The 19111-nt window shown below is 55.3% G+C and overlaps 1 protein-coding gene across 1 annotated transcript; it reads right to left on the bottom strand.

Moving 5' to 3' along the window:
- Positions 1–6391: 6391 nt before the first annotated feature.
- KLK15 (kallikrein related peptidase 15) lies at positions 6392–12597 on the bottom strand. Its single transcript, XM_075537254.1, has 5 exons — positions 12555–12597; positions 8503–8656; positions 7776–8059; positions 7523–7659; positions 6392–6642 (listed from the first exon to the last, which is right to left on the bottom strand). Exons 1-5 carry the CDS (start codon positions 12595–12597, stop codon positions 6490–6492), a joined length of 771 nt encoding a protein of 256 aa, XP_075393369.1. The 3' UTR covers positions 6392–6489.
- Positions 12598–19111: the final 6514 nt, after the last annotated feature.

Below are 19111 nucleotides of genomic sequence, written 5' to 3'. Positions count from 1 at the left end.
CCCCGCTGGAGCCCCCCTGGTCCAGCCCCCAGTGTCATTGCCCAGCCGCGCACCCCCTGCGGCCTCTTCCCCGCCCGCCGCCAGAGGGCGCTGTGTATCCTGCCCTCAGAACCTGAGCTGCGGGCGCTCGGCCCCGCCCCTCGGCTGCTCCTCCTCCGGAGGCCACGCCCAGTGCCTGCACTGAGCTACTTAGGAGCAGGGCCGCCAAGCTCTCGAATGGCCTATCCAGTCCCCACCGCCAGACTCCTGGTTTCTCATGGACTCCGGGCCGCTCCACTAGGGTCTTACCGTGCGGGTTCCCCGGGGTCGCCCCCACCCGCTCCAGGTATTTGAAGCTCACCTTTGCGTGGGGTCCCATCCAGCTTCAGGGCCTTTATCCTCCCCTCCCCCAGGTCTCTGAGCGTCTGTGTAGGGGGCTCTCTATGACTGCCTGCAGGTGCTCTCCTGGGACTGGGGCAGGCTGTGGGCCCCGGGGTGCGGGGAGGAAAGGATGAATTAGGGTGTGGAGGGGTGTGACTCCCAGGGTGCCTGGAGGCAGTTGACACCCTGAGGTGGGGGTGGCAGCGACATCTGGGCAGCAGTGGAGACAGGAGACCAGAGCCTGCCAAGTTAGGGATGCCAACCTGGCCCTTAGGTCTCCCCCCATCCTCCTGTCCTGGGTGTGGCTGGGTCAGCTCACCGAACAGGTGCTTCTGGTCCCATTCAGCTGAGCTGCCCAGCACACAGCATCGTTGCTATGATATTCTGGGGGTACACCTTGGACACACGTCATTGGAAAAGACCTTGAGGTCCACGCATAGCAGTTCATGATAGTTCTTTGCTACAAGCCAGGGAGAGGCAGGGCTGTGTCAGACTCATCTGGCACCCCCTCCGGGCCAAAAGTCCTGGACATCTGCTCCATCAGTGGTTGACCCAAAACCCGCACCTGGACGTCTGAGCCTTGGCATTTGTGAGTTGGAGAAGAGTCCCAGTCGCATTCTCTTGCTTAAAAATCATCCCCACAAAATCCTCCCCTAATCGTGCTATCTGAAAGGGACCTCTTACAAGCACCTGGCTGATTGCTATCTGGCCGGCAGCTTATCTGTAGGAGTAGACAGGTTGCTGTTGCTCTCCCTGCTCAGCGGACAGTCACTCCCCAATAGCTGCGCCCAGCACTGCTGTTAGGTGAACTCTGGGACCTCTAGGGTGAGGTTGCTGCTACTTTTCTATGTATGTGGGTGCCTCTAATTAGGGGGGCTTGCATGCCCCGAGACTATATAAGTTGGTGTAAAATTACATTCTCTCTCTTCCTCACTCGGACCTGGTTCCTGGTGCTATGGAAGTGAGCACCCCAAAACTTTTGTCTGCTCTTCATGTCACCCCTTCAATTCCACAACCATCCCTTAGGACAGCCCCCACACCCCCTCCCCCAGGTCCAGGAGTTCAGCGTCCACTCAGCACCCTTGGTCTCATGCTCACTGGCTTCTGGATTGATGGCACCCCAGCCCGAGGTGAGGCAGGTGCTCCCCACTTCAGGGTCCTCAGAGGGCAAGGGCCGCGGGCTGCACGACCCCTGTGATCTGCATCGGGCTCTTGAGGCACAGCCGCATGAGGTCGTCACCATAGTTGCCCTCGGGTGCAAAAGGCAAGTCCAGGAGGCTCATGTTGAAGTCTGGGTGGGGGATTTCCAGGTCAACTTCAGAAAACTGGCCTGTGCTTTCTGGCTCTCTGAGGCTATGGCGGCCAGCGAAAATCTGGTAGTTGCTGGGGGCAGAGAGAGGGGGAGGGAGAGAGCTGAGCTGGAGGTATAGGGGGAAGAGAAGAGGGGTTAGAGACATGGGGTAGGGAGAATGGTGGGTAGGGGAGAGAGAGAGAGAGAGAGACCACAACAAATGTTAGGAGGAAGGGCATTGCTGGTCCTGGAGACCAAGACAGTCAAATGGGAATGGAATGGGAAGGCTGGCAACGTGCACAGATGGAATGATGGGGGTGTGAATGGGGGTGCAGAGAGAAGTGAGGGAGGGGGAAAGGGAACCTGAAGATAGACACTCGGGAAGTGGACACAACAAGGAGGACACACACCAAATGGGAAAGCGCCCAGGGGAGAGGGAGAGAGAGGTAGAGAGGCCAGGTGGCGACCTGAGGTGAGAGACCAGGCAGGTGGGGAAGGTCAAGGAGGGAGAGGATCACACAGGCTTGTGTTGGTTTCCCAGCAGGCTGGCCTGGCCCTCAGCTCAAGGTCAGCTTGGCCATGTCCCTCCCCTGCCATCCTTTTTCTCTCCCTCTTGCCCTTCCTCCTCCCCTTTCCCTCCCTCGCAGGTCCACCCACTCCTGCCTTTCCCAGCGTCTCCCTGGGGAGTAGTGAATGTCCCAGAGGGTGGAGCTAGGACAGAGATGGGAGAGCCTCCCTCACTCCACCCATGGGTCCTCAGATGGTCCTTCTCTCGGGGCCCCCTGGGTTCATCTTGATGGTGGGGGTGGGGTGGTCTTCCATCAGGATGGGGTTGAGAGTGAGGTTGTGATGCAGACAGACTGAGGAGGCAGAGAAGGTGGCAGAGAGATGGGAGATGGATAGAGACAGTGGAGAGAGAGGGAGTTAGAGACCAAAACGTCATCACAGGGTGGAGACAGAGCCAGGGACTTAGAGAGAGAGAGAAAGAAGAGGATAAAGAGGAGAGGAGAGAGTGGAGGGGAGATACTGAGAAGAGGTTCAGGCAGCCATGACAGGGTTGCACTGCGAAGCCACCCCCCTCCCTCTCTGTCCCTGGTGTCAGCATCTCCCTTCATGTGTCAGCATCCCCTGTGGCTATCTAGGGAAAGCCCCCCACCCCATTCGATGATAGGGAAAGTCACCCCTCCATTCTGTGGGAGCACAGGTAAGCCCTCCCCACTCACGTGTCTTTACAGTGCGCGGCTATAAGCACCCACTGAGGGTCTATCAAGGTGCCCTCACACCGCAACTGATTGTTCGTGTACACGGCCACCTGTCAGGGCTGGGAATGCGCTTCACACTCCCAGCCTCCAATAATGCGGGGAGGGATGTGGGGCACGGTATCTGCGGCAAAGGTTGCTGGGTCACAGTGGGCAGGAAGGTCCGGGGCTGGGTAAGAGGAAGGACTTAAGGGGGGTGGGGAGAGGAGCCCGAGGAGAACCAGAAGCCCCTCACTCTCCTTCATCTATGCCCCCCCCCCCGGTCTCACCAGTGCCCCCCAGGGTCAGGGCAGTGCACAGAACCAGGATCCACATGGTGACAGCAGTGTCCAGGTGGAGAGCCTGTAGCTGAGGAGCCTCCCTGGGGAGCCTTAAAACCCCTCATTGTCCAGGGCCCCGCCCCTGCCCATCCTTCTTGGGGCTGGACTGCCTCCAATCAGCTGTGGAAGGTAGTGGCTGGGAGATGGGGAGAATGAGCAACTGTGTCTGAGGGCCCTGGGGCACCGTGGACATCCTCCTAGGGCCTGCGGCCTGTGCCAGCCAGTAGAGTTTGATGGGGAATAAAAACATGGATTGGGAGAATCACTTATGCTGATCCAATGTCTGCTTTGCCTAAGCCTCATGTAAAGCCTTTGCTCCCCAAGTCCAAGTGCACCCTGATAGCAGCAGTGGGCCTCTGAGAGTCTCTGACCTAGAACCACTCACAGGGAAGATGTCAGCACCTAAGCTCCCTGCTCCCGGTGCCTGCAGATGAGAGCTTCCTTCCCCAAGCACAGGATTCCACTTACGTATCGTAATGTTTTGGGGTGCCAGTCACCCACCATCCTGTCCCCCTCATATCCAGAGATATAAATGGAGTTCACGGGTCTCCCAGAGGAAGTTCCCTAGTTTTTCAAAGCCTAGTGTCCTCTGAATGCTTTCAGTGTCCCCGTGATTCCCACTCCTTCCCTAGATCTGCACACTCATGTTGCCGTCCTTCAAACTATGGGGTTCCCTCCCGTCCGGGTCAAGAACATTTCCCGTAAAAGATTGAGGTTTCACATTGAGTTCCAAACCAAGCTCAGGTGCATCAACATTCCATAACTTTGAAGATGACATTTCCGGGTCTCTGAAGACAGACAGTCAAGTCCATCTGTTGCACCAGCCCTCTTGAGAGTCTTGAAAGCCAACGCTGTTGCTCTGAGGACTCAGGGGGCCCGACCCCAGCCATGGTCTTTCCCACCGCCTCCTACGCATGTGAAAGTTGGACACTGAATAAGGGAGACCACGGAAGAATGCATGCATGTGAACGGTGGTGCTGGAGAAAGACATCGAGGACCACCATGAGCAGCTACAAGAACAACCCGATCTGCTTGGGGAGACGTACAACCAGAGGGCTCCATGGAGGCAGAGTGTGGGAAACAGAAAGATTTCTCCCAAGTTGTTTCCCCCAAATAGATGCCAAACCTAGCTGCTTGCTACAATGGGGAATGACTGTACACTTGGAGGTCAACAAGAGCAGTTCAGGGCTTATACTCTGTCCCTTCCTAGGTAGGGCCCACTCCCTTCTGATAAGGACAGTTGTAGATCACTCCATTCTAGGAGAACCCAGGGAGGTCAAGCCAACCCAAGGGTGACCAAGGTTAGTCTGCCATCATGAATCTAGGTTCTGCCTTTCTTGTCACATGTATACCTCTACTTCCACCCCTTCCTATCTTGTGTACAGTCCTTGCTCATCCCCTTCCTGTTAGGCTGATGCCCACTGTATAGACCCCCTCCTACTGCTTGTATTGATTACCGTACAACCCCTGCCTGTGATCTATGTCCTTACCTGTCATTAGGGGGCATGCAAGCCACTAAAGACACATAAGCCCTTGTTAGCAAGGAAGCGCCCTCTCTCCTGCCCTCTCATCTCCCATCTCCTTGTGGACCACCAAGAAGAGCTGAGGTGAGCATGCTACCATGAAATGTGTCTGACTCCTTTATTCCACTCTTTCTTGTATCCCTCATTCTCTATGATTTTACTCTGACCTTTACTTATCGCTGTACAATTGTGCCCGCGGGGCTGGGCCTGTGATGATTTGTTATAGGCTGGCTCCCCTGGCAGTCAAGATGGTGAGACTTCTTCTTATATACTTTGGACATGTTTTCAGGCGAGACAAGTCCCTAGGGAAGAAACATCATGCCTGGCGAAGTAGAGGGGTAGCAAAAGATAAGAAGACCCCCCTCTTTTTTTGAATGGACACTGTGGCTGCAACCATGGGATCAAGTATAGGAACATGGGCGAGGATTGCGCAAGACTGGGCAGTGGGTCATCGTGTCGTGCATGGGGTTGCTATGGGCTGGAGTCGAGTTGTTGTCCCCTAATGGAAACAACAGCAGCAGCAGAGAATCAGGAACTAGATAGAAGTGAACCTCTAGCGTTCCAACACGTAGCCATGGTCATTCAGTGTACTCAGAGCACCTCACCGGGGTCCAGGCTCTGCTGTCCAGTAGGAGCCTGATGAGATCTTTCCCCTCCTGGCTGAGGACAGAACGCCGTTGACTACATCACCACGGGCATGCCCAAGAACTGCTGGTGGCGCAACAGTTAAACATTCTGCTGCCCTCCAGAAGGTGGCTGGTTGGAATCACCCAGAAGCCCCGTTAGACATGCCGTGGAGACCACCCTGTGGTGCAGTTCTGCTCTCGTCCCCTGGGGTCCTTATGAGTCACAATAAACACCACCAGGAAGCCCAAAAATACTTGGTGAAGACCAAGAGGTCCCTCGTGGTCATCTTGGTGTGCTGGGTCCATTCCCAGGGTGTCTAGAGACACAGAGAACGTACCCAGTGCGGTTCACGATTCAGGAGCACTGGTGGCACAGTGTGTTAAGCACGGGCTGCTCCCCCAACAGTCTGCAGTTCGAAATCACCAGCTGCGCTTCAGGAGAGAGTGAGGAGGCTTTCTACTCACGTCAAGAGTCTTTGTCTCAGAAACCCACTGGGGCACTTCGTCTCTGCCCTGTAGGGTCTTGATGACTCGAGTCAACTTGATGGCAGTGAATTTGGGGATATGGCTTCTGATCCGTACTGATGACATGCCCTCATTTAGCCTCTTGTCAAATCTATGAGGCAAATGTTACTAGGGTGCTCATTTCACACACGAGGAGGAGACTGGGTCTCAACTGCTCAAGATCACAATGTGTCACGTTGTGGAGGGCCAAAGCTCTACCTGAAGCCCTTTCTCCTCTTCTAGCTGTCAGAACGGGGTGTCAAGGAACACCCACTGTAAAGTATAAGGCGGAACCCCTATTGTAAGCTGGTACTTGTCTCGCTATATGGCTTTCCCCTGTCCAGGTTCTAGCTCCCACCCATCACCCTCCATCCACAGAAGAACATGCCAGTAAGGTCTGTACAGAAACTTGGATGCACACACTGTTATTGTAGAGCTTTGACAGGTGAGCTTGAGCACCAGCTCTGGCCTCAGAAGGGACAAGTCCTTGGCTAAGACTGAGCCTTGGACGGGGTCTTGGGGGATAGTCTGATTCTGTCCCAGGTCAGGAAAGGGCTGCCACCCGGCCACTGGTACTGCTGTGGTTCCATCCATCGACCACCTCGGTCAGTTCCTTCTCATGGTTTCTCTGATCCACTGGAGGTATTGGCAGACCTTGGTGTATACTCCGGGCTTGCTGGTGGTGTCACAGGGAACATCACCCCAGGACACGATACCCTGCAAGTATCCCCCACAGACCAAGGGTCCCCCGGAGTCGCCCTGTGGAGAGAATTGGGGACTCCACTTGAGTTAATACTCCCTGACTTTGTTGGCCCCCACCCATGTACAATCACCATCCAAACCCAGTCCAGCCCAAACTGAACCCAATAAGCCCATGCCATGCTGCTTCCACTCAACTCAATCCAATGGCTAAGTCACACTGACCCAGATCTACACTCAACCCAGCTGGGCTCCATACCATTCACTGACCCTGTAAGTCGGCACTGCCTGGATGGAGGTCCATTCATTCCATGCCAACGGGAGTCCACCCACCCCCATCCTGCCCTTTCAAAATCTGACCAAACCCATGTCTCTCCTCAAATCCAGTTCAACCCAACCCTTATCTCCAGGTCTTGTAATGAAACCCACCCCCCATCCTCAGTTCAACACCCACTCACTCTAGACCAGTGGTTCTCAACCTTCTTCATGCTGACACCCTTTCAGACAGGTCCTCATGTTGTGGTGACCCCCCCCAACCATAAAATTATTTTCATTGCTACTTTATCACTGTCATTTTGCTAGTTATGAATCAGGTGAACCCTGTGAAAGGGTCATTCAACCCCAAAGGGTCTTGACCCACAGGTTGAGAACCGCTGCTACCCAAATCAATCCTGTTCAACCTCAACCCATCTGTTTCCCATCCAAACTCCTCATGCTCTCCCACAACCCCCAAATAACAGCCCAAATCCTATCCAACTGGACCCTCCACTCCAGCCTAACCGCGCTTCCCACTTGATCCCCAGACCTATTCCTGGCATAGGTCACAATCCAAGGCATACTAAATCCAGCCTCACCTGAACACCCAGACCTCCCCCATCCCTCTGAGCCCCACTCCTCCACCAGAGAGCACCCGCACCCCCAGCCCCTGCTCGGCTCTGACCTCACAGGAGTCGGTTCCTCCGCCCTCGACACCTGCACACACCATCGTGGTCATCACCCTTCCCGGGTAGTCCTTCTTACAAGAGGCGTCTGAGATGATGCTGATGTTGGCGCAGTGCAGCACATCTGGGAGACTGACTGAGGAGGACAGTGGCCTGGGTACAAGGTCCAGGGCAGGCCCTGCCTCCCTCCCCCCAGTAGCCCCAGAGACGGACTCCTCGAGGGGCCACATCCAGCCCCTCTCACGCACCCACCTTGTGACTCAGGGCCCCCCTTGGTCCCGGACTCATTCTTCGACACCAGCCCCCAGCCAGACACCACGCAGGCCTGGCCCGGGTCTGGGCAGCGCCAGGGTAAGGGCACGGGGCGCACATGCCGGGTGAAGCGCACCGGCCGGGTCAGCTTCAACAGCATGATGTCGTTGCGGTGGCTGTGCGCTTCATGGCCCGGGTGCGCGATGATGCGGGACACCACCCGCAGTTGTTCCGGGCCTTCGTGTTTGCGCAGGTTGTGCTCGCCCAGGCGCACGCGTATGGAGCTGTGGGACGGCAAGCGAGTCCCCCGCAAGTGATGCGAAAACGTCGGCCGAAAGGCCAGGCAGTGGGCAATGTGCGCCCACACCCTACATTTGGGAATGTGGAGACGCCGTGACCCACTCCGAAGACCTTGGGGCCAAGACCCCTGTCCCTGGCCACCACCCACCCGCAATGGCCAATCCAGGGTCAGCGCCATTTTTCCTGAGAAACCAGGATCCTCAGACCCCTAGATCCTTCAACCACTTCTGAACCTCAAGAGAATGGGCCTTACTTCCCTTTCTCTCCTAGAAACCTCCTTACCCAAGGGCTGGAATCCCAGCCTCTTCCTCCTTCAGAAACCAAAAGCCTGGGCCCCCTGTAAACTTCAATCCAGACCCCAGCTTCCCCCGCTTGAATCCCCCAGAGTCTGCCTCCCCCCAGCACTCCCTTCCCACAGAACCCTTACCGGCTCTGGCAGTGGGCTGCAGACAGCACCCACTGTGGTGAGATGAGGGACGCCCCACAGTTGAAGCGCCCTTTCTCAAAGAGGGCCACTTGCCAAGGTTGCGAGTGGGGTGCACACTCCTCCCCCTTCAGGAGCTTCTCACTGTCCTGGGCCCCTGGAAGGGAAGACAGGGGTGGGAGCGGTGTCCCTGGGGACAGGGGTCTTTCCCTCACCCCTTGCCCTGCCCCTGTGCCCCGTCCTTTCGATTTGTTCTTCAATTAGAATTCCCTCCAATGTCCCAGGTTCCCCAGTGGTTTTTCAAGAACTGCCCTCTGACTTGGACAAGTGCTGCTTATTTTCTGCAGAGCTTCCAGCCTAGTCCCCCACACCAACTTCTTTTCCTATGGGCCCTGGGAGAGAATCGGGGGTGGTGGTGACAGCAAGGACCAAGGTTGAACTGTCCATGTGCTGGGGGTTGAGTCAGGAACACTGGGTACAGGTTCAGACAAGTGATCAATTGGTACCAGTCATTCGACTTAACCAGCCTGTCACAGATGTCAAAGAATGTGGTCACTCGATCTCCACACCATGAGGTCTTGGCCCAGAACCTAGACAAGTCAGCCAAATGCAGGGTGACCTATTAGGATGGGTGTAGCCATGCAAGGTCACGAGTATCCTTGCCCACACATGCCAAGTGGGTCTTCACGCTGAGGCACGGGTGTGAGCAGTGCCCTTAGTGCTGAGTTCACATGCATGTGTGAGGGTTGCCGCTTCAAGGGTCACAGCACAGATGTCCCTGTGCACAGAGACAGTAAGACATGGGAACTCGCAGACACATTTGGATATAGAAGCTCACACCTACAATCCTAGTGTCCAGTACAGGTCTGACATCTAGTGTCATACACTTGCACACAGGACCTGGATGTACAACCTGGAGTCTGTAATAGGGACACGCAGGCCAGAGCCACCAGCCACCCCGCACCTTGTACACTAAAACCTCCAAAGACTTATATGCAGACCCAGCTCTACAGTGTCAGGTCTCCATCCAACGTGGTGCCCCTGACTTTAGACACACTTGCAGTGAGACTCAGAGCAAATGATCTGAATTCTCTGTGCCTCTCCTTTCTCATCTGTAACATAGGTGTCGTAAGGATTCCACTGGAGTGTATACATGTATGTATATTAATCACTATGGGTTATGGGTCTATAGTGCACAGAAAGGGGGCTACAAAAATGTGAGAAAATTCAATGGAAGATCATGGAAAATTTCCAAAGACCCTAAGAAACCCCCTCCCCCCCAATAGAGTGTGTATGTTGTGGTTGTTAGCTGCCATTGAGTTGCTTCTGGGGCGAGGGTGGGGGGCGCTTATGTGTTACTGAGTAAATCTGCTTGCATTGGGTTTTCAGGCCAACCATCAGGCAGGTCTTCTGAGGCACCTGTGGGGGGTCCCACCTGCCAAACTCTTGGCTAGTAGTCAGATGCTTACCTGTTTAAGCCACATGGAAACTTTATATATAAAGTTTTAACATTTTATATTATTATTATATTTCATATAATTTATAAATTTTATATTATATTTATATATTAGATAAAATCTGTATATATTATAATATAGTAATATAGTATATCTCTATATTCCAAATTAACATTTAAAATGAAAAGTATATAATATACTAATATAAACCTAAAATTATAATGTAAAATATATAACTATACGTATAGTTATATATTTAATCTTATTATAGCTATATTTTATATCATTATGAAATATATCATACACATGCAAGGAACCGTTGTGGTGCTGTGGCATAATGCCCAATGCTTACCCCCCAGCAGTCAAACCCCCTAGTTGGTCACTCCCCTGCCCCTCAGGGGACAACCTGGGACGCCTGACCCCCTAGAAATTTTCCCTCCGATGCCCTCAATAGGACCGGATAGTGATGTGTACATGTAGAAACCCCACGCCAAGCCCACGGCCATCGAGTCAATTCCAACTCCTAACCAGCCTGTGCTGCTGTACATCTTTGTGGGAGCAACAGCTCTGTCTTCCTCCTGAGAGACTGGGTGTGTTGGGTGGAGGGGTAAGAGGGGTGGAACCACCAAACACAGTGATCCCAACGCCTAGTCCCAGGCACCCCTAAGCCCTCTTTCCTCCACCCACAGGACCCTTCAAAATGTGGTGCTCTAGCAAGGTCATGGGATTTTCCGTGACAGTCCAAGAACTTGTTGAAGCCCCCTCTCAGACATCATGTCCCTGATGAGTTAGGGGGGTGGAGTCCATTCCAAACTCACAGGGTGCCTGAGTGACAGAGAAGAATTGCTCATAGGGGTCTTAATCTGGACAATCCACTTTATGGTAGCGGCTAGGCCAGCTCTTTTACCTGTGGAACAACCTCAGGGTGGTTTGAAGCCCGACCTTGCAGTTAGCAGCAGCGTCCTGACCTGCTGCACCCACTGCATTGAATCCATTCAGACGCAGGGCCAGCCTAGAGCACAGGACAGAATCTTCCCCTGGAATTCCCATGGCTGCCAGCCCACCTCATGGAAACAGTTGGTCATGTCCCCCCACACACACACTCTGCCCACCTCCCCCACAGCTGCCAATCGGCTTCACAGAGCCCCGTGGCTCCTTCTGGAAAGCACGCCTAGGAACCAGACCGCCCAGGTGCACAGTCACACGGGGTCGTATGTGTCAGAAACAACAACAGCATCTCACAGCAAGCTCCCTCACCCCATGGGGCACCACATTTGGGGACACCCTGGTCACAGGTGTGATGAGGATGTGGATACCCAAGTCCTTGCGAGCACACACACGCACACAAACACTACTGCACTACGGACAAGGACACGGAGAGTGTGGCTTCTCCTCCTCCAGGACACACACACACACACACACACACACACACACACACGAACGATCATTTCGCCTTCTCCTGACCCAGTGTTCACGCTCCATCCCCGTGGCTGGGAGCTAGGACCAGACCCCTAGGGAGGTGGTGGCAGGAGGAGGGAGGTGGTGGCAGGAGGAGGGATGTGGTGGAGAGGGATTCACAAAGGAAGGAAGGGCAAGGGCGGCTACAGAGGCTGCACCAGGCCAGCCCAAGCTGGAGGTGGGCAGAGGCGCCCAGTTAGCTGAGCAGACAGGCAGGGGCAGAGAGAGACACTGGGCGGGCTGGTGGTAGGCATTCCACCTTGGTGTCTGGAGTCACCTCTACCAAGGTGACCTTAACTGAGTGGCCACAGCTCCCTGAGCCCCAGCCTCTCTGTCACCTGAGAGCTCAGCCCCCACCCCACCCCACCCCCACACCCATGGGCACTTGCTCATCACAGGAGAGCTGAGCACCCAGCCCAGCGCAGACCAGCCAGGCGCTGCTGTGGGTGGACGTGCTGGGTTGACAGACGCCCCTTGCGGTGACAGGGGGAAACTGTGCCAGGGCCTCTCTAGGAGCCCTGGTAGCGTACTGGCTAAGCATCGGACTGCTAACCTCAAGATGAGCGGTTTGAAACCTCCAACCGCTCCTCTGGAGAGAGGCGGGTCTTTCTACTCCCGCCAAGCATTCCAGTCTCTGAAACCCACAGGAGCCGTGTACCCTGTCCTGAGGGTCTCCGTGAGTTGGAGTGGCATTGGTGGCAGGGATCTGGGTTGAGTTTGGAGTCTGTACAGCTTGTGGGCACATCTGCCTGTCACGTGGGGCTGCCATGAGTCAGAACCCCCTGGCCAGCACCCCCCTCTCCACCAACGCTGGGCTCTCCCTGCATGAGCCTCATGGAAATGGTTGCAGGAGCCCCTGTTTTCTAGGGCGGACCCTGAGGGTCACACAGTAAGGAGCGAGCTGGGGCTCAGGACCATGTGATCCCCATGCCCTTCTCATCGTCCCAGGTCAAGGCTCCATGTGGACTCCAGGCCAGCCCAGGCCCTGCAGGTGGCTCTGCTGCAGGGAGGTGACTCAGGGACATCAGCAGGTGACTTGGGTGGAGTGTGGGGACTGAGGGAGGGACTGGTGCGGGATTGGGGGGTGTGAGTCCCAAATGTGGGGGCGGGGCTGCCACATTCCCACCTGGTCCGCCTCACCTGCAGATGCCATCAGGATGGAGAAGGTGAGGAGCAGCCACATGGTGGAGGAGGGGCCAGGGATGAGCTGAGGTCTGGGGGAGGGGCAGGAGTGAGGTATATGAGGTGAACCCCCCTCCCACATCCCACCAGGGTCTCATCTCTAGTATGCTCAAGAGACTTCCCATCTCCACCCTGGTCCCCGCCTCCCTCCAAAGCCAGCCTGTGCTCCCTCCCTGGCTCTGCACCTGGGGAGGACCCACCATTCCCCCCAGATCCAGGGCCCCCCCCAGTCTGTCAGCCCAGTCCTCCCTGGACCTCCTTACCCCAAGGTCCGACTCAGGCCACATCTCTCTCTGGGCTCTACTCCAGCCTCCTTCCCGCTCTCCCTGCCCCAGTCTGCCCTCTGCGCTCTGTCCCCACCTTCTAGCGCATTCACCTCAGAGGCTGTTTCTCCTCTGGAGCCCCCTCTACACTCACAGTCCCGGTGGCCCCCCAGCACCCTCTGGTGGAAGCTCAGCTCAGCCTCACCTTTGAGGACAGAAGGCACTTCCCCCCAACCCCACTGCCCTCTTTCCTGGGACACCTACAGCTTTATCTCCCTCAGCGCAACCCTCTCCCCTCCCCACAAGCCTCAGCACACAACACCAGGAGTCACAGGCCAGCACTGCTCCTTAAGGTGGGTCACGTCATTTAAGAAGCCGGCAGCCTGGCCCTTCTCCCTCAGCAGCTCGGCCTCTGTTGGCAGGGCAGCCCTGGGACAGGCCAGGGCTCCCGGATACAGCCAGTTCTGCGACCTCCCTCCTCAGGCTGCTCCTCACAGACTCCCCATGCCCCGCACAGCCTGCTTCTCCAGAGGCTGTGCCGCCCTCCCTGCCACTCTGGGGTGAGCTCTTCACAGCTTCTGACTCCCCCACTGCAACAGGGGCCTATTCCTGGGCTGCCCCCCAGGGACTCCCATGCGAGGGAGTGGGGGTTGGAGTGGATGACAGTCTCAAGTGCCGAACCTGCATCTCTCCCTAGGATTCCGTCCCCGTGCACGTGGGAGAACCCTTCTGGTCCCGCAGCGCCCCCTCTGCCTTTGTACAGCTCAAAACCAACCCCGAGAGAACTCCTCTGACTTGGAGCCACCCTATAGAACAGGGTGGCACTGCCCTGTGGCCCCTGTGGGTGTCTGACAGTGACTGTTACAGTAGGAAGCCCTGTCTTTCTCCTGCGTCAGCTCAGATCCCCAGAATCCCCCTGTCTGGGAAGCCCCTCCAGCCCCCACAGACCCTCTCCTGCAGGGCAGGGCTGGTGGGGTCCTCCCTGTGTCTCAACAGTGCCCAGGTGTGGTGGCCTGGCTCCTTAGAGGTAGAAGAACTGCTGAAACCTGTGATTCCACCTGACCTGGCTCCTGGCTCTGGGAGGCACGCTGGAGGGGATGTCCTCCCAGTGCAGTCCACCCCTCTCCCACCCCTACATCAACTCCTTCTGGTTAACCTGGGGACATGGCCCATCTCCTGCCCTTGACATTCAGCTCCTCCAGGGGAAGAGTGTCACCTTCCAGAGAAGGATGACCCCAGTCCCTTCTCCCCCAGGTCAGCGTGGTTCATGTGCCCATGAGACCAGGGAAGACAACGTCCCCCCACACTAGGCAGGGCCACTCTTCCCTGAAGACCAAGATCCTCATGGTTCTGCCTTCCCCTCACCCCACTCCTCTCTCCAGCATCTCACCCCTCTAGATCCTCCAGCAGTATCCGTGGCAGCTTGGATGCCAGAAGGGGAGCAGGTAACCACAGGTGTGAATTTATAAGCTCCCAGCCCCACCCAAGCTCAGGGTGTGGGGCAGGCCAGTGGGGGAAGGGGGGGCTGAAAGTCCAGTTTACAGGCAAGGATGCCTTGGTGACTGGTGGGGCGGGGGACCATCCCTAATGGGCATTTACGAGGCTGGAGCTATTGTCTGAGTCCACTCAGAGGAGTTCTCAGATTTTAGGGGGTGGTGGTAAGGGGAGGAATACTCCCGCATGGGAGAGGCGGCAAGAGGGCCGAGCTGGGAATTGGACATCAAAGTCAGAGCCTGGAGTCAAAAGCTGATCCCCAGGAACATGGGATCTTTGAGTAGAGGCTGGGTTTCAGGAACATGCTATTCTCCAGCCTGGAGTCAGAATCTGGGCCTGGAATGCTGGGATTCGGGCCCCTGGAGTTTGGCATGGGAGTCCTGAAATCTGAAGTGCGGATTTGGGAGTCTTGAGTTTTCTCGGGTCTGAGGACCTGAATCCGGATCGTGGAGTCTGGACTTCGAATGGCAGGAATACTCTTTGGATTCTAGAGCCCGGATCTTTGAATCAAGTTGGGACAGGAATTTGCTTATCTGGTGTTTGGAATCTCAGGCCAAAGATCCAAATATTGTATACCCATTTTTGGAAGCGTTGGCCACGGAGGTTTGATGACTACAGATTTGGGGGTTTGAGTGTTGACAGCCGGGTTCTAGAGTCTGGGTCTAGATTTTAAGGTCTCATTTATTGGCAGGCTATACAGCATAATGTCTGGAGTTTTATATCTGCCTTGCTCCATGAAGACACTCTATCCTGAGATCTAGTCTCAATTCTGGAACGTGGATTAAGAATTGGGAGCTTGGAGGCTCTATTCTGGATCCTACAGATGACAGTCCAGATTCTGGGGTTTGGGATATGGGTTCTGCATTCCAGAGGCTGGAAGTCATTCATAAAAGGTGTTGGGAATTTGAAGCTAGGTTCCCGTGTCGCAGAACTAGAAAGGTTCTTGAGCAAATGTCTAGATCCCACCCTGGATTGTGTAGCAAACCATAGAGAGCAAGAAGGACTGAACTTCAAGGCACACAAAGAAGGGAAGTGATGGACATGGCTCCTCTCCATGTCTTGAAAGCCCTCAGCTTTCTGAGAAGGGACTGGGGCGGATGGTCTTGGAGATCCAGTGGCTAATGCCAGCGGTCCTCCAATCTCACCACAGACAATAGATGTGTGTGTGTAGGGTGGGGGGGAGAGGTGGCATCTCAGTCTCCGGGTGTCTTTCCAGCAATCTAGAGCCACAGAATCTCAGCGACTCCAGAACCTGCAGGGTCCTAGTTGCTCTAGAATCACAGGTTCTCAACATTTCTGGAATATCCTCCAGACCAGTGGTTCGCAACCTTCCTCATGCCGCGACCCTTTAATACAGTTCCTCAAGTTGTGTGACCCCCCCCACTATAAAATTATCTTCGTGCCTACTTCATAACTGTCATTTTGCTACTGTTATGAATCTGGTGACCCCTGGGAAAGAGTCGTTCAACTTCCAGGGGGGTCCCGACCCACAGGTTGAGAACCACTGCTCTAGACCTTAGAATTGCAGACTCCACAACATTCTAGTAGTACGAGTCCTCAGACACTTCCGAATGGAAAATTTTAAAATAATCTAGAACCACGCATTCTGGGGCATCCTAGAGCCCTAGCTCCCCTGCTGGTCTAGAACTCCCCACCCCCAGCTTTCAGAAACACTAGAACTATGGCTCATCAGCCATTCTAGAAACCCAGGCTGTTGGCCATTCTGGACCTCAGGCCCGAAGAGACTCTCGAACTCCCTGGTCTCTGCAGACCGTGCTGCCTGATGTCTTAGGACCTCCCCTGGGCCACAGCATCCCCTGGCCGGTTCAGTTTATGGAGCCTCCTGTGTGAGGGGGTCGGTGTCTCTTCCTCCACCATAGTGAGGAGACGGAGGGCCACAGAAGGGCACACCACCAGCAGGAGGCGGAGAGGAGAGGAACCCTGTACCCTGACGCTGGGTCTGTGTGTGCAGATGGGGTTGCCTGTGCCTTCCCCCATGTGTAAGGAGATGGTGCTGGGGAGAAAGCAGGCGAGGTGGTGGTGGGGGGGCGACTCATGACCGCAGCTGGAATGTCAGGAGAGTTCCACGGTTGTGCAACCGACCCCTACACTTGGCTACTAACTGAAAGGGTGTGTGTGGAGGGGTAGGGGGTCGAGTCCACTCAGAGGTTCCTGGGAAGAAAGGCTGTCTTTCACATCACAGTGAAATCACAGTTCACCTCTGACACTCAGGAGGTCACCGTGAGTCAGAGTCAACTGGATGGCAAGGGGAGGTGGTGGAGGTGCAGAAGGAGGGTGTCATGGGTGTCCAGGTTCCTACCATCGCCATTGCTGCAGCTTCCCCTACTTCCGTTCCTCTCCAAGACACGGAGGGGACTGTGCTATTCTGGGAGGACTAGAGAAACAAATTCACAGACACACTCATCTATGTATAGGAAAGAGGTTTATGTACAAGGGCAATTGAATATTGAGAAAACAGCCCAGTCCAGATCAAGTCCCTAAGTCTGATATTAGCCCATATGTCCGATACCAATCTACAAAGTTCTCTTCAGACTCACGAAACACATGCAATGATGCCAAATGTGGGAAGATCAAAGGCCAGTGAGTGGGAAGTCTTGTGGATCCAGTGGTGTTATAAGCATCTCAGCGCTGGCAGGGGTCTCCTCTTGGCTCCTCCAGTTCCGGGCACTAGTGTAGTTCCATGTGTCTTGTCAGCTGCAATGTCTTCCAGGGAGTGAGCTTTGTCAGTAGAGTCTCCAAGGGAGTGAGCAGAGTGAGAGTGTCTCCCGCCTCCAAGGACTAAATACAGGAGTTCCCAGAATCCTCAAGGGAAGGCCACGCCCACACAGAGGTCTCCTTGGCTACACAATGATTGACAGGCTAGACCCCACCCCTACACTCATAATCCTCTCAAATTGACACCAGATTGTGTAACTACCACAGATACGTCAAGAGATTTTGAATTCAAAGTCATCCTCTGTCAGCATGGGCTCACGGGGTGGACAGGCAACCAACTCATTGCTTCTATCAACCCCATAGTACAGTGACCCTGTGACCCGCAGAGCTCCCCCTCCAGTCCACTGCGGCCTGAGTCAGACCACTGCCCTCCGCATCATTCTCCTGGACAGCTTCTTGGATGCCCCTCACATTCACTGTGGCCCCCCTGAGACTCACTGCCTGCTTATCTCTTCTTCTTTCTGGGACACCCTCCCCCCCCCGCCCCCCCAGTGAAGGAGCCCATCCTGACCCAGTCATCCTACACTCCCCTGGGTGATGGTTTCTCTCTAAATCCCGTCTTGTCTTCCATCTGGGGTCCACTCCAGCTCTCTCCTGCTTCTGGCCCTGTGCTCCATCTCTGTGCCCTCTCCCCTCTGCCTCACCCTCACGTGCAGCCTCACCGGCTCCTCCATCTGACCCGGAGCTCCGTCCTCATAATCCATCTCCTTCAGACTCTCCCCTGCTCCATCCTGGGGAAGCCACCAGCCACAGGCAGCAACCCACTGACGCCCCGGATTTCCATCTTCCCCCAGCCATCCTCTTTCCCAGGTTTCCCATCAAGGACAGCCCCGCTGTCCACCCAGTCATGCCGCTCTGCCTAGGGGTGCTGTCCTTGACCCCGATTTTCTCGCAGCTCACCGTCCCCCAACTCCATCCCTCCTGCCCTCCTCTGCCCTGTCTCCAGCTGCTGCCTCCCAGGGTTCTGAACTGGCGCCTGCTCTCTCTCCCCCTGGATTCCTGACACTTCTCACAGGCCACAGTACTCTTTCTATTTCTTCAAAAGTCAGGGGGCAAAGACGATCTCATAAGAACAAAGAGAACCGTTTCGTGGCTCCCTCACGTGTAGGGGCTACACTAATATCTTAAATAATATATTTTTATGATGGAAGGGGGACCATGAGGATTAAAAAAAGTCCCATCTCAGGACTGTCACCAGTCTGGCCCCTCCCCATGTGGCCCCAGAGAGATCTCTACAGACGCTGCCCTCTCCTGCTCAGGTACCACCCACCATGGCTCCCAAGGTTGGTCCTGCCCTGAGCCTGACACTGGAAACCTCACCTTGAGCTCTCTTCCCCCGAGATGCAGTCACACTGTCTGACTCACCTTGGTTTTCCGGGTGTAGTCAACTGGGCTAGGGGGGACTGGATTCCTGATTCCCAGGGAGCCTCCCTTGGGAGACGCTGGCTCTCCACTAATTTAGTCTTACCACAACCACGGCCCATAATCGGCAGAGGACAGGGTGTTGGCCCAGGAGTCAGAGAACAACACCCCCCCACACACACATACATGCACACACAACCATTCTACCTTGCTCGTGTCTTCCCAACGTCATGCCTCAGTTTTCCCATTTTTAAAACGAGATGGTGTCCCTCATACTGAAAGGTGAGACCAATCTAAGTGCCCATCCACAGAAAAGTGGGCAAAGTCACTGTGGCCTGTGCACACAGGGGAATATTACTCAGCGGTGAAAAGGGAAGGAGGGGCTGCAGGATGCTGAGTGAGACCACCACACAGCAGACAAGCACGGTGTGAGCTCACTTGTAGGAAGGATCTGGAACAGGCCAATGCATAGCCATGGGACCTAGATGAGAGGTGCCGGGGGGGCGGGGGGGGGGAGGCGGCTGCTGCGCCTGGAGGGTTCCCGCTGGCTGAATAGGCACTGAATTTCCTTTGAGGAGATGGAAATGTTCTGGAAACAGAGTCATGATGGCTGCCCCACATGGCAAGTTAAATAAGGCCACTGTCTCTCACACTTACGGA

This window comes from Tenrec ecaudatus, chromosome 18 (genome assembly GCF_050624435.1).
Source record: "Tenrec ecaudatus isolate mTenEca1 chromosome 18, mTenEca1.hap1, whole genome shotgun sequence".
Lineage (NCBI taxonomy): Eukaryota > Metazoa > Chordata > Mammalia > Afrosoricida > Tenrecidae > Tenrec > Tenrec ecaudatus.
Note: the sequence above shows the minus strand (reverse complement) of the source record. Positions and strands in the feature narration are given on the sequence as shown.

What these genes read in the sequence shown, in the direction of transcription:
- KLK15 (XM_075537254.1), bottom strand. Translation starts at nt 12,597, where the DNA reads ATGTGGCTGCTCCTCACCTTCTCCATCCTGATGGCATCTGCAG. An exon ending in GGGGGGCCCTGAGTCACAAG is followed by an intron (nt 7,660 to 7,775) that starts GTGGGTGCGTGA and finishes TGTCCTCCTCAG; the next exon opens with TCAGTCTCCCAGATGTGCTG. An exon ending in GAGGAACCGACTCCTGTGAG is followed by an intron (nt 6,643 to 7,522) that starts GTCAGAGCCGAG and finishes TTCTCTCCACAG; the next exon opens with GGCGACTCCGGGGGACCCTT.